Source organism: Schistocerca cancellata, chromosome 1, assembly GCF_023864275.1.
Source record: "Schistocerca cancellata isolate TAMUIC-IGC-003103 chromosome 1, iqSchCanc2.1, whole genome shotgun sequence".
Taxonomy (NCBI): domain Eukaryota; kingdom Metazoa; phylum Arthropoda; class Insecta; order Orthoptera; family Acrididae; genus Schistocerca; species Schistocerca cancellata.
In genome coordinates, this window is record NC_064626.1 from 582,370,030 (window position 1) to 582,383,925 (window position 13,896).

General features: G+C 41.6%; 1 protein-coding gene across 1 annotated transcript in view; it reads right to left on the bottom strand.

Moving 5' to 3' along the window:
• LOC126161891 (zwei Ig domain protein zig-8-like) overlaps positions 1–12,273 on the bottom strand; it is a 147,746-nt gene extending 135,473 nt beyond the window's left edge. The window contains exon 1 of the mRNA XM_049918036.1: positions 11,705–12,273. Coding sequence (XP_049773993.1) covers positions 11,705–11,780 — 76 coding nt within the window. The 5' untranslated portion in view covers positions 11,781–12,273. The remainder of the gene's footprint in view (positions 1–11,704) is intronic.
• Between the last annotated feature and the right edge of the window lie 1,623 nt (positions 12,274–13,896).

The following is a 13,896-nucleotide window of genomic DNA, read 5'->3' on the forward strand; positions in this document are numbered from 1 at the left end:
ACACATAGAAAATGTTATGGGGAAGGCTAACTAAAGACTGCGTTTTATTGGCAGGACACTTAGAAAATGAAACAGATCTACAAAGGAGATTGTCTACACTACACTCTTTCAGAATACTGCTTCGCAGTGTGGCACCCTTACCAGATAGGACTGACGGAGTACATCGAAAAAGTTCAATGAAAGGCAGCTCGTTTCGTATCATCGCAAAACATGGGAGAGATTGTCACAGAAATGATACAGAATTTGGGCTGGAAATCGTTAAAAGAAAGGCGTTTTTCGTTGCGACGGAATCTTCTCACGAAATTCCGATCAGCAACTTTCTGCTGCGATTGCGAAAATGTTTATTTGACACCGAGCTTCATCAAGACAAACGATCACCATGTTAAAATAAGGAAAATCAGAGCTCGTTCGGAAAGTTTTGGAAGGTTACGCACAGTGCCCTCCAACCAGCTCGGGATCTTGACGAGTTATCGCTCCAATTGGACACAGATTGGCACAATATCCTGCAAGAGGATATCTAACAACTCCATCAAGCAATAGCAAGCGGAATAACTGTAAGCATAAGGAGTAGAAGTGAAACGAGGCGTTATTGACTGCCTCAATTTGTGAAGCTCTTTCTTTCGAATACATGATCCATTTTTATTCTGAAATTGCATCCATTTGTCTGTTTGCCAAGGTGCATAACATCTACCGGTTTTTGTCCCATTTGGATAACTCCTTCGTGGGGCCTCGTTTCTCTTGTCTTAAGAGTGCTTTTCACGAGGATAACACTGTCGTAGTAAGTTGTAAGTTATTAATCAGAAATTCCTTGAACATAAGCTCACGTGGAGGCCGACTACATTCACACAATTCTCGAAAAAACAAAGAACCATACGAATGCAGAAATTGGTACACTTAACGAATGAGTTCTCGTGATCACATTAGTGCCTAGGAAATCACCGATAAGTGCAACGTAACTTCAGCAGAAAGATTTCTTTTTTAATTTCGTTAACTTTTTGGTTGACGTCACGTTTGAGGAAAACAAAAAGAGGCGTCAGTTCTTTGCCTACAGTTAAAAAGTTTGCTACACAGACGTAATTCGACGGCCGGTGTGGCCGTGCGGTTCTAAGCGCTTCAGTTTGGAACCGCGTGACCGCTACGGTCGCAGGTTCAAATCCTGCCTCGGGCTTGGATGTGTGTGATGTCCTTAGGTTAGTTAGGTTTAAGTAGTTCATAGTTCTAGGGGACTGATGACCTCAGAAGTTAGGTCCCATAGTGCTCAGAGCCATTTAGAACTAATTCACCTGGGAACGTATACTATAAACTTTCTTTCAGTCCACAAAAGTCCTTAAATGTATTAAATCAAACAGGATGCGACAAGCAATCGATGAATTATGACCTGTAGGCCATTTACACAATATCTATTATCTGCAGTAAGGTCAAAGAGGTACACTCGTTAATGACATGTGTATATCCAAAGACTACGTCATTTGATGAGATCCTGTCACCAAGGCGCCCAGGAACTGTGCAGAGGAGGCAGCTTACCAGATGAAAGTGTTAACGAATAATGATACAGGGTGAAAATTACATTTTATTTCAGTTTTGCGGAGTTATTTCATCTTTCTGTTGTACGGACCGATACACACAATGACGATTCGACGTGGAAGTCGACAGCGAGGTCGTTAGGGGGGGAGCAGGAGCCCGGAATACGAGCGGATGGGGGACGAAGATAGGCCGCGCTCTTGTCAAAGGAACCATCCCGGCATCTTCCTGGAGACATTTAACGAAGTCACTGCGAACCTGACGAGCATTTCAACCATCTTCCTGCCAAATGCGAGTCCTGATTCAATTTTAAGAATACCGTCATATACTGTAACATACAGAATTATCTACTAGTGTTTCTATCTGTACCAATGTACGGGTGAAAAAGTGAAATGTAGAACATGCATACATTTTTATTGTGCAGGAAGCTGATTTTATTGTATTGCCTAGAACAGCAAAAATTGGCAAATTTCGTAACCAATAGAAGTCATAAAAAAACCTGTGTCTCAGCGTTGCTCAAACTAATCACGACACACTGAAAACAATATCAGAAAAATTATAATCAAGAAAACTGCTAGAGCAGATTCAGATAATACGAATGATAGCATCTGTAATCATATTTGCTAGTGCCAGACAGTGAAACTGGGGAATAAAGTAGTAATAGAACACTGAGTTGACAGAAGTCGTAGAATAGCGATATTCGTATGTACGGATGGCAGTAGTATCGCCTACGCAACGTATTAAAGGGCAGGGCATTGGCACAGCTGTCATTTTTACTCAGCTGATTCATGTGAAGAGGTTTCCGACGGCTATTAACAGACTCTGAACGTGGAATTCTAGTTGGGACTTGGCGCACGGGACATTTCATTTCGGAAAACTTTAGGGAAACCCAAAATCCGAGAAGCACAGTATCAAGAGTGTGCCGAGAACACCAAACTTCAGAAATTACCTCTCACCACGGACAGTGCAGTTACCGACCGCGAGCAGCGGAGTTAGTGTAGAGTTGTGAGAGCTGAGAAACAAGGGACACTGCGTGGAATAACCGCAGAAATCAGTGTGGAGCGTACGACGATCGTATCCGTTAGGACAGTACGGTGACAGCTGACGTTATTGGGATATGCAAGCGGACAACCATCGCGATTGGCTTTGCTAATAGCACGACATGACCTGCAGTGAGCTGACGGTAGCGTTCGAGTTTTATGCAGACCTCACGAAGCCATCCACCCAAGGCATTGTGGAAAGTGTGGGTGGCTCCATAATGGTGTTTGCTGTATTTAAATGGAATGGACCGGGTCCTCTGGTCCAAATGACACCATCATTGACTTGAAATTTGTATGTTCAGCTACTTGGAGACTAGTTTCATCCATGGACTTCATGTTGCCAAACGATGACGGAATTTGTATGGATGACAATGCGCCATGTCAGAATATTCTGGACAATGCGAATGAATGATCTGGCCACCCGATCACCCGACATTAATCACTTGGAGCATCTGTGGGAGATAATCCAGAGATCAGTTGGTGCACAAGATCCTGCACGAGCAACACCTGCGCAGTTGTCGACGGCTAAAGAGGCAGCTTGGCTCAGTATTTCTGGTGGGGACTTTGAACGACTTATCGAGTCCACGCCACGTCGAGTTGCCGCACCATGCCGCGCAAAAGGAGATTCGACTCGCTATTAGGATGTATCCCATGGCTTGTCGCCTTGAAACACGTATATTGTGTGGCGGGGATGGTGAGGCATTGTACAATCTCTGACCAGAGAGCATGTAGTCAGCTCAGTTGCGAGAGAGTAATAGCGCGCGACAGTTCCAGTCTGTTGCGAGATGCAGTAGTAGTCAGTAGCGAGCCGCGAGAGGAGGCAGTCGGTTGCGAGTTAACTGTTGTGTGTGACGAGTCGGCGGACGCGGACATGGCTCTGGTCAAGATTCAGGACGAGGTATATTTTTTAATAAGGTAATGAGCTAATAATGTATTGTAATGGATCTTCAGTGTAATTAATTTGTTCAAGAAACGCCCCAATAATAATTTGTTTTCAAACTAAGCATTTTTAACAAACAATCGTTTTTGAAATAATATCTCCCTTGCATTTCCTTAAAGAAAAGTTTCCCTTAAATTCAAAATTGTATTTGCGATGCATTTCCCCCAGCCATGGCAAAAAATAAGAGCAGATGCAGTTTTATTGAGGTAAGAATTTAAGTTTCATCAGGGCCTAAAGATCGACATTTCGGTCTCTTTGTGTTTTCATTGTCACCGAGATTTTATTCATTTCTTATTGAGTTGACTTTCATTTTGTGGGAGGTTATACATGGGTCAGATTGCTAGTTCTAACATTTAATTATTGTCATTTTAAGAAAATTTCTCTGGGAGGTGACACTATTGTCTTTCTTCTCTTACATTATTGTGGGAGGTTACACTTGGCTCCATTTCTATTAAATAAATGTCTTACGAAATTTTGTGGGAAGGTTTCACATGGCTCCATTTATATTAAAATAACTGTCATACGAAATTCTGTGGGGAGGTTACAACCTCTGTGTGTATGTTCACCACATCTGAGTCGAGTAAACGTTATGTCTTCTTCCTGCGAAGTGCATGATCCACAGAAACAGAAGAAGGACATTTGGCATTAGGCAGTTTTCAATTGCATTTTTGTGGCCACATTTTCCATGGTTGTTTTATAATTACCTTTCGCTCTTCGGGCCTTTGTCCCGTTCCAACGCGGTGTCAGCCATGTTAATGCGGATTTGTCAGTGTTAGTTGCAGAGTGTGGCCGGATGCCCCTCCTGACGCCACCCCATCCCCCCCCCCCCCCCCCAAGGACGGAAGTAGTGTATTCCAGCTGTCTGCGTCTAGTGTAAGTCATGAAATAGTGCGAACGTTTTCGACTGTCAATGAGTCGTGTAACTAAGGCGGAACGTGGGGACCAGCCCGGTATTCACCTAGCGGTATGTGGAAAACCGCCTGAAAACCACATCCAAGCTGGACGGCATTCTGGCCCTCGTCGTTAATCCGCCAGGCAGATTCAATCCGGAGCCAGCGCGCCTACCCAAGTCCAGGAAGCAGCGCATTAGCGCTCTCGGCTACCCTGACGGGTCAGTTGTGTTATAATTACTGGAGGTATATAATTATCAAAGGTATTTTCGAACTTAGCTGGGAGGAGTCTATTAATGGCATCCAATCAGTTCAATAATAATTAAAATTCTACATTTAACGTCACTGCAAGAAATGGGCTACGATTTTTCAAAAAAAAAAAAAAAAAAGAAAGAAAAGAGAGGTGGGAGGCGAGAATCAGATCCTTATAACGAAGTTCATAATGTGAAACACTGACAACACGTTGACGAAGAACCTATTGCTGTAGCCTTCACCCTAGATGTTCTATCTCCTTCGTCAAATCAAGGTCTCGAATGATCACTCAATTTCGCTTCAATCAGTCTTTGCGGTTTATCATCGTTTTCGTCAAAGTGGGACTGAAAGGCTTGTTGCGTTCTTTTTCTTACGCAGTATCTCCATTTTTTACTTCAAACCCTCTATTTTGGAGTAAGAAATACTAAAATGCGTGGCAGTGGAACAGGTTTAATTGCATATGAAATACTCAGGTATTTAACTGTTCGTCTTTTTTCGATTGACGGTCTTGCCTCTATAGGCAGAGTGAAGCAGAAACAGCCTACATATGATTGGTTTGTAGGGGCACGCCAATCAACAAGAACAGCAAAAACCACAGATCATTTATTTTATTTTTCATCCACTCTCGTGGTATCAGTGAACAAGACTTACAACACACATTAGGAGACCATGACTTATTCTGGTTCGCTACCTTCATAAGAGGCGCCATATTGTCTTTTAGTGACAGAAATGTTATTTCAGCACTAATGTAACATAAATTACTAATCGATTTTACGCATTTTCCTGGAATACTGCTTCAGCAAATTTTACATTTCCAATGCACTCGAAAACCAGGCATTCTGCACTGACTACAAGAAAATTTATAAGAAACTCACAGTCATAGCAATAGCAACAAATTTATAACATAAAAACAGCTGGAGAACCCTGTGTGTTATCATTACATAGATGTGACAACTCCAGAAACAAAATCAACCCACAATTATAGTAGATTGGAAAAAATGTCATGTCCTTATAATCTACAAAGCAAGAGCTACTCCGTCACTTTAACGATGACATTTGAATTCTGCAGGTGAAATTTGGAAAAAGCTGTATTTAAGCCCGAAACATTTTCATTGGTGACAAGTGTTATAAACACAATGCAAGTCTGAATAAGAGTTGCAGTATCGATTGAAGCTACACTTGTGGTTCTTGGCACTGCTCTGTGAGAACCACGCAGATTCCATCCCTTTCAGTTAGCTCACCGGAGTCTTAACAGTGAAGATAGAAACATCATAAAACTACAAACTCAGTTTGCGAAACAATGCAATCCGTTTACGCCTCACTACCAGTATTTTAAACAGCGTTTATTAAATAACATAATGCGTAGAAAAATAGCAGTGCTTCTGCAACAGGGGAACAAGACAAAATGTTCCATTTTAATGAAGCAAGACGGAAGTGGTCCTATCTCAACCGCATTGTTACCCCTGACGATACGTATGAGGTATCTGACTTTTGTCGCTATCGCATGCATCTCGAAATTGATGCTGGCTGTATGAGGAGACCTATCACGTAAGACTTCTAGATGTTGACAATGTGTCACTCTCCTATAGGGACATCAGCTATCACTTCATTAACAGTAATATATGTTCTGCACTGAACGAGACGTGTACCTCAAAAATTGTTTCGGAGACGAGTAATTTGTGCTTTGTCGTAAGACTGTAGGCTAACATTTAACAAACTTTGTGTTCAAATTTTAGTGCATATCACAGAAATTGTAAAAATTTTATCTCATTTTGAAAGCGGCATTGGTTGTTCATCAACGTGATTCTTTCAAAAAGATGGAAAGGTTCTTTAGAGACTACCACCAGCCAAAGAATGTGTTGAATACCTAACATTCTTAACATAACTTTAATATCGACGTGTGCTTTTGGGAAATATTTTTGTACTGCCATTTTATCCTGAAGATCATGTTCATGCTTCGAAACATGTTCCTTCACTAAATAATTTAAGTAGTCAACAAACTCTGTGACATATAGCAATCTCTGGAAAACCTTTCCGAATTTTACCACTATTCACTGTAAGCGGACCGAAACATCGTGGAAGAAATGAAGAATGATCAGCTTTCTTTCGCGAGACAGACGTCCAGACAAAAATTTCGGTGCCACATTACTACGCGATCAGCCACTAGTTACGGAAAAATCAGAACTTTAACTACATACCAGTTTCCCTCCGGAACAATTTAAGGTGGACCGATCGCATAAATCTCTAGTGGAAGAGGAAATTACCAGAAGCCTTTATATAAAGCACTGTAAAGATCGGTAATTCACGAACAAATGCTTCGCGCTAAAGGTCTCGATGTGGCGCACCCAAATAATTCTATCGTCATCATTATCATCGTCATCGACCGGATCTTCCGTATCATTGTTGAGCCTAGGATCTTAACCAACTTGGTTTTAAGTAAATTATAGGACAAATTCAAAGAAGCGCTGCAGTATTCGTCACAGGTTTATTCGGTCAGCTCAAAATAACTGCAGTGGGTGACGGTACACGAAATTTATTGCACGTTATTAACGGACTTCCAAAAATATGAAATACCACGTCTTCATCCCATGTACTAGTCGTGGAAATAATAATGGTACATTATGAAGCCTCCGCTGGACGCCTATATACAGTACTTCCTCGCTGGTTTACAAATCTGTGGCTTAAATCAGGAACATCCAATGTCTGGTGAGCCAATAGTCATCGCTCTGCTTTAAGGAATCCTGATAAATACTGCTGCTTGTAATGTGTGTGGTATACTAGGGATAGGAAATCAAATTACATTCAAGTTGACTGGCCAGCAAGGAATCGTAACTCCAGTGAGAAAAATGTCGTTGTTGGGTCTTTCATTGACCAAAATGATGTGACACAAATGATTATCTTCTACACCACTTGACATCTTACACAAATCTTGTTTTATTATTGACATACCCATGTATCACTTTATTCATGTTCCTGGAATGGTGGGTTACGGCTAAATTCGATATATATGAAAATTGGGGTGTTTTTGAATATAAACCGATGATGGCAACTTATATTTGCTGAAACCGGGCATCAAAAATAAAACTATAATTAGGGAACCCGGCTGATGAAAATTTACTTCCGTATTTCATATTACTCTAGATCACCCCCTTAGTTGAGTGATGTCAAGCACATATTCCTGAAGAAAGATTTCCTTTACCCTACATCTATGGTCATAAATTTTTATGTCACCAGAGTCATGTTTTATAAAAACATGTCCTAACATTCAGGTCTAAAGATGGTCATTATAGAACGAAACCGGTAATATGAGGACATAAAAATTTGTGACCATAGACGTGAAGCAAAGGATATTTATTCTGTTTTCGGGACACTGTTCAATTCGCGACCATGTCTCATCTCCTGGAGAAAGACATTCATGGCCGCCAGTTTGCTTCGGACGGAGAGGTGAACGACTTGGTACAGTCACGGTTCTGCAGATGTTTTTACGTGAAGGCTTTGCCCTTCTTGTCTCACAATAGGATAAATGTATTTTGAAATAATAAATTGTTCCCTTACTTTTCTTCCATACCCATCGCTTTTATTTCACTGTCGATTCCGTATACATGTCGGGAACGGAAGACAAAAAAAATGGTCATATTCGATTTCCTCAAGCCGAAGTTAGTAGACTTGAGTCGTGAAATCAAGAAAACGTCTTAAAAACTGCTTCGCAGTGTAATAGATTGTTCCTCAAGTGCATGGTACTAATACCAGGTACAGAACAACAGGTCAATTCGCAATATGGTGTCAGGCTATTTTTATAGGTTCGTGACTGTAGCAAAAATGCAAAACTTCAAACTGACAGCAGTTTGGAAACGATTTTTTCATATCTAGAGAAAAGTTCTTTTCAAATTCCATAAGCCGCATTTTAGAACGAAATTTAGAGATATTCGTCTGCCTGCTAGATATTGATTCCATGATCATGAAACTAACATTATAGTAACAAAAGTAATGCGCAGGACGTCTTTCTTCCCATGAACATTTGATGTATGGAACCAGGAGGAATGATAATATGTAACGATATATTCGTGTATTCTGTTATTAAGATAGTCACTATTTTTTACCGTGGGCCCTGATTCAATCAAATAGTTTGATTCCTATCTCCATACGCGAACACCACACAGCTGCATATATGCGTTGTCAAATCGAGACAACACACCTATTCGCACTGTGTGTGTCTTGCGCTGTTGGAGTGTAAGGATGACTAATGTGTGGCTGCGACCGATTAAATTTTAAATGTTACTGAAACCATCACGAGAGAATAGTGTCACACTTTTGATGATGACCCATGTTGAGAGAAAGTAATTTTTACAGTGGAAAGTATGTTCTATCACACAGCATCTAGTGATTTGCCAAATATATATATATTTGTGTTGCTATAGACTGAGTCTCGGCTAGTGTTCAGAAGATGGCGTGGCTGGGGAGGCAAAATAGTATTTTTTGCCTTTTAGATCTCGTAGGGCATTTGTCATTAAATGTTTATATAGCGTCATACGCAAAAGTTACGAGTATTATGGCATATAGTGAAGACTCGCCAAAATTTTACTCACGGATTGCACTGTTAGTGAAATCCAGTTAGTAAATTCGTGAGTTCTTTTTCTCTACCACTACGAACCCTGTTAGCTAACTGATTGGGATACGAATCATCAACGTTCATTGAAGAGCTAAAAAAAAGTAACCTGCCGTAAGAAGTACGAACATTCGTTCATATGATGTTGTAGCCCGGTGGATGTGGGGAAACTCATAGTAGTGATTTACTGCTTTGATCTTATTAAAGCAGTAATACAATCTGAATCCGCCACACGTACTGAAAGTTTGTAGGAAGATGCAAGTTTTCTATTCCGTGTTGCCATCTATTACAATCATTTGGTGGTTCCAGTTTTATGCAAGCAAGAAACTAAGCAGACTAGCGGTGGCTATGTCTTTTCGGCTAGAAGCTGCGATGTACTGAATTCTGTTGCTCCCCCCTTCCCCGCCCCGCTTACCACCCACCGCTCATCACAGACCCCTCCCCCCACACCGGCCCTTCTCCGTAACATTGATTCACAGATCCACATGGCGAAAAGTCGTTACTGGACTTGACAGCTGCTGAACAACCGCGTTACGTGAAGCTTAATCAACATCTTATGCCGCAAAATGAACGCCATTGCGCTGCTGTTTCTTTACCTGCCACATAGCCAATTCCACGTGGAAGTGAACTGAAGACGCACGGAAACCGTGATACTTGATTAGAAATTTTACAAGTACTGATGTTTGCTTTTGCATGAGAGCATTGATAATTGAAATATGCCAAAGTTATCATTAAGTTGATTAACCATCTGTTCTGCGATGTAACATCTACCCCATCGAAACAACGGTAAAACCATGGTCCTCATGTGAACGGGATGGTGGGATTCATTTACGTGTCCCATAGTCCCAGGCAATCTGGGGTCTGCGTCAGCAAACACGGTTTCCACGCTGAATGAGTTCAAAGTTTCCTCATTCAGTCCTAGGACACAGTTATTCTTACAATTTTTTATTACATAGCCGAAAGTCAAATGCCAGGACTAAGTACTGGTAACCATTTCTCCATCATCTGCAAGCTTACTAGACCGAAGACGAACTTCTTCCTCCTGCCTTTGTAAGTAACAATTCGTTAATTGTATCAGCAGCATCATGTGTGAAGTTAATTGATTATGCCAAAATAGCTACAGACGTTCATCACAGTCTAAAATTTCTTACAAATCACAGGAAAAGTTTTTCTTCTGTCTTACGTCTAGGTAATTTGATGTTCTGTCGATGTACTGTACAGTATTAGAGGTATACGTATTCTCTACGATGTACATTTCGATAAGCAAGTCACATTTTCTTTTCTATTTTTCAAGAAGAACGCAAAAGTTAAGGCTTAACATCCTGTCGTGGTCGATGATATTAAGGACGAAGTAAAATTTCGATTTGGACAAGTATCAGGAGTGAATGTTACATTGTGAAGATACTGGCTGTTGTTCACTGACTGATTTGACTGACTGCACGTTTCTCACAATTCGTAATGATAAACGACCAGCAAAAATAAAAAAAATTCCTGAGACGAATGTGAGAAACTGCGGGCGAAATAGTTGCCATGTCTCGGTTTTCTACGGTTTAAATATACTATAACGTAAGCCTGAACTGAGGACACGTTTCATTTGGCGCATCACCCGTTTTTCCTGTAGATGTGGAATAAAAAGTAAAAAGTTTTTATACAGACTGCAGAAACTAACACCTCTAAGCTTATCGGTAAACAATAGAAGAAGAAAAAGAGCTTTTCCTAGTTACGCTATGCGCACTTCAAATTTTTTTCACGTTACATTTTCGTGGGGCTAAAGTTAGAAACTTTCGGTTTTCAACAGGCCGATAAAGGCATTATTTTTAGAACAATTTTTAGTGCAACCCTGATTCCAATCACAATAAACGACATAATGTAGCAATATATTTCACAGGTCTTAAAGTCATATCAGAACTACAATTTTTAGTGCTTATGTCTTAAAAAGCAGCATCAGAGACAGTACAGCAGTTTTAATGCAACAGTACTACTTTTAACGATTTCTCACTGTAACGAGGTTTTGATGGTATGTTGTCTGTTAATTTTAATATACAGCAAAGGTTGTATGTCGTTAGGACAGCGCTTTTTTCTGACTGCTGCAGATCTTAAGATGACGTCGTGATCAATTGTACCGATTATCCTTGTATAAAATGCTGTCAAGGAAAAGAAACTTAACAACGAAAATTAAGACCGCCTGCTGCACAACATTATACTATTACATCATACAATTTATATCTGGCGGTAGCAGCAAGAATATGCATTTGGCTTCCGATGTGTCATTGTCGTAAAATGTGTATTATAGCCAAATAAACAGATTCCCTAGTTTTTCAGAAATTAATACGTGCTTCACTGATATAATTTCGGTTCTCCGTGACATGACGACATATTACGAAAATGCGTTAGAACTGCAGACGCCTAGAAAATTTCTCTTCCAGACTTTAAGGACTGCAGCTGCGCTACTCACCCGACTGCGAGATGACCAAGAGCAACGTCATGAGCTGCAGAGGCGCTCTGTGTTGCGCTCTCAGACCACGAAACATCACGTCTTGTGCCACATCACCCCGCTGTGTCGTGGCGACAGGATATCCACAAGGTGTACACCAAAAGGTACTTTCCCGTTCGTCAACGCTCGCCGAGAGTTCATGTGCTATTCCAGTTCATCACACGTTCAACACTCTATTCCAACAATCATTAAGGCGGCCTCCCATTCATTCACATGTAACAGTTCGCTTACTTCAGTGCTACAGATTTGTCTCACTTACTGACTGTAATGATATGATAATCGCCGTGGCAGCGATTCACATTCTAATGGGCGCATGGAAGAAGGCGACTTCATTGCCTTGTATTATTATGCTAATCAAGTGTTTGTTGGTGTCCCTGGTGCCTCGATCGAAACACGTGGTTGTCAGGTCAGCGAAATCACGCCTTGCGACGCAGCGTCTTGCATCGGTCCCAGTCCGTGTCCTTGTGTCCTCGCTGGGCACACACAGAGGCAGCAGGCGGGACGCCCTCGCTGTCAGCGTTTACCGCCGGCGACTGACACACCGCTGCGGACCTAGCCGGCCGGATCTCTCAACTTGGGGCCGCAGGCATCGGTGCGCATGCGCGCAGCTGCCGCCCCCCACCGCGACGAGAGCCTTCAGCTGGACGGGCGGACGGCCCTTTTAGAGCGCGCACTTGACAAGTGTTGCGGCTTCCGTTTACGGTAAAGCTTCCGATGCATTTCCGTCTTGTCTGAAAGTGATCAAGGCTCAAAACAGTTTCAGTCCCGTCCATGTAGATGTATCCGCTGAAATTTACAGTGCGTAGCTGATGGCGTGTGACAAGTAATATGCACAGGCGATGCAGACATTCAGGGTGACTCAGGGCGAAAGAATATAGAAACTCGGGATGAATGTTAGCTTAAGAACAGAGCACCAAAAATGTTTATATTCTAATGGACCATCCTGCCCTACAAGGGTATATCCTATTAGATGCATCCACATACACCGAGGGAAAAAATAGCAATCTCGAAAAAATAATTACTCGAGCGTAATGAAATTTCGGGAATACGTTTGTCTAGGTAACGTATTTAAGTGATTAACATTGGAAGACCATATGTTAATGTAAAAGATACATAAGCCATTCTAAACGTGAAATACTGGAACATTGATAACCGGTGTAACAGCAAGATTGTTGAATGAAAGCATGCAAACATCAATTCTTTGTGTTGTAGATGTGCCGGATGCCAGTTTGTGGGATGGATTGACAAGAACGGGGAAAAGAAATACTGTAGAAGAAGAATGGGTAGCTTTGAGAGATGAAATAATAAAAGGCAGCAGAGGATCGAGTAGGTAAGGAGATGGTTCAAATCACTCTGAGCACTATGGGACTTAACATCTGGCCGGCCGTGGTGGCCAAGCGGTTAAAGGCGCTACAGTCTGGAACCGCGCGGCCGCTACGGTCGCAGGTTCGAATCCTGCCTCGGGCTTGGATGTGTGTGATGTCCTTAGCTTAGTTAGGTTTAAGTAGTTCTAAGTTCTAGGGGACTGATGACCTTAGGAGTTAAGTCCCATAGTGCTTAGAGCCATTTGAACCATTTGAACTTAACATCTGTGGTCATCAGTCCCCAATAACTTAGAGCAACTTAAACCTAACCAACCTAAGGACATCACACACATCCATGCCCGAGGCAGGATTCGAACCTGCGACCTTGGCGGTCACGCGGTTCCAGACTGAAGCGCCTATAACCCCAGGTCACAACGGCCGGCAGGTAAAAGATTAGGGCTAGTAGAGATCCCTGGATAACGGAAGAGATAATGAATTTAACTGATGGAAGAAGTAAATATAATGCAGTACATGAAGCAGGCGAAAAGGAATACAAACATCTCAAAAAAGAGATCAACAGGAAATACAAAATGGCTAAGCAAGTATGGCTACAGGACAAATGTAAGGATGTAGAAGCATATATCACTAGGGGTAGGATAGATACTGCCTACAGGAAAACTAAAGACACCTTTGGAGAAAAGAGAACCACTTGTATGAATATCAAAGAAGAAAACCAGTTCTAAGCAAAGAAGGAAAGCAGAAAGGTGGAAGGCATATATAGAGGGTCTATACAAGGGCGATGTATTAGAAGGCAGTATTCTGGAAATGGAAGAGGACTTAGATGAAGAT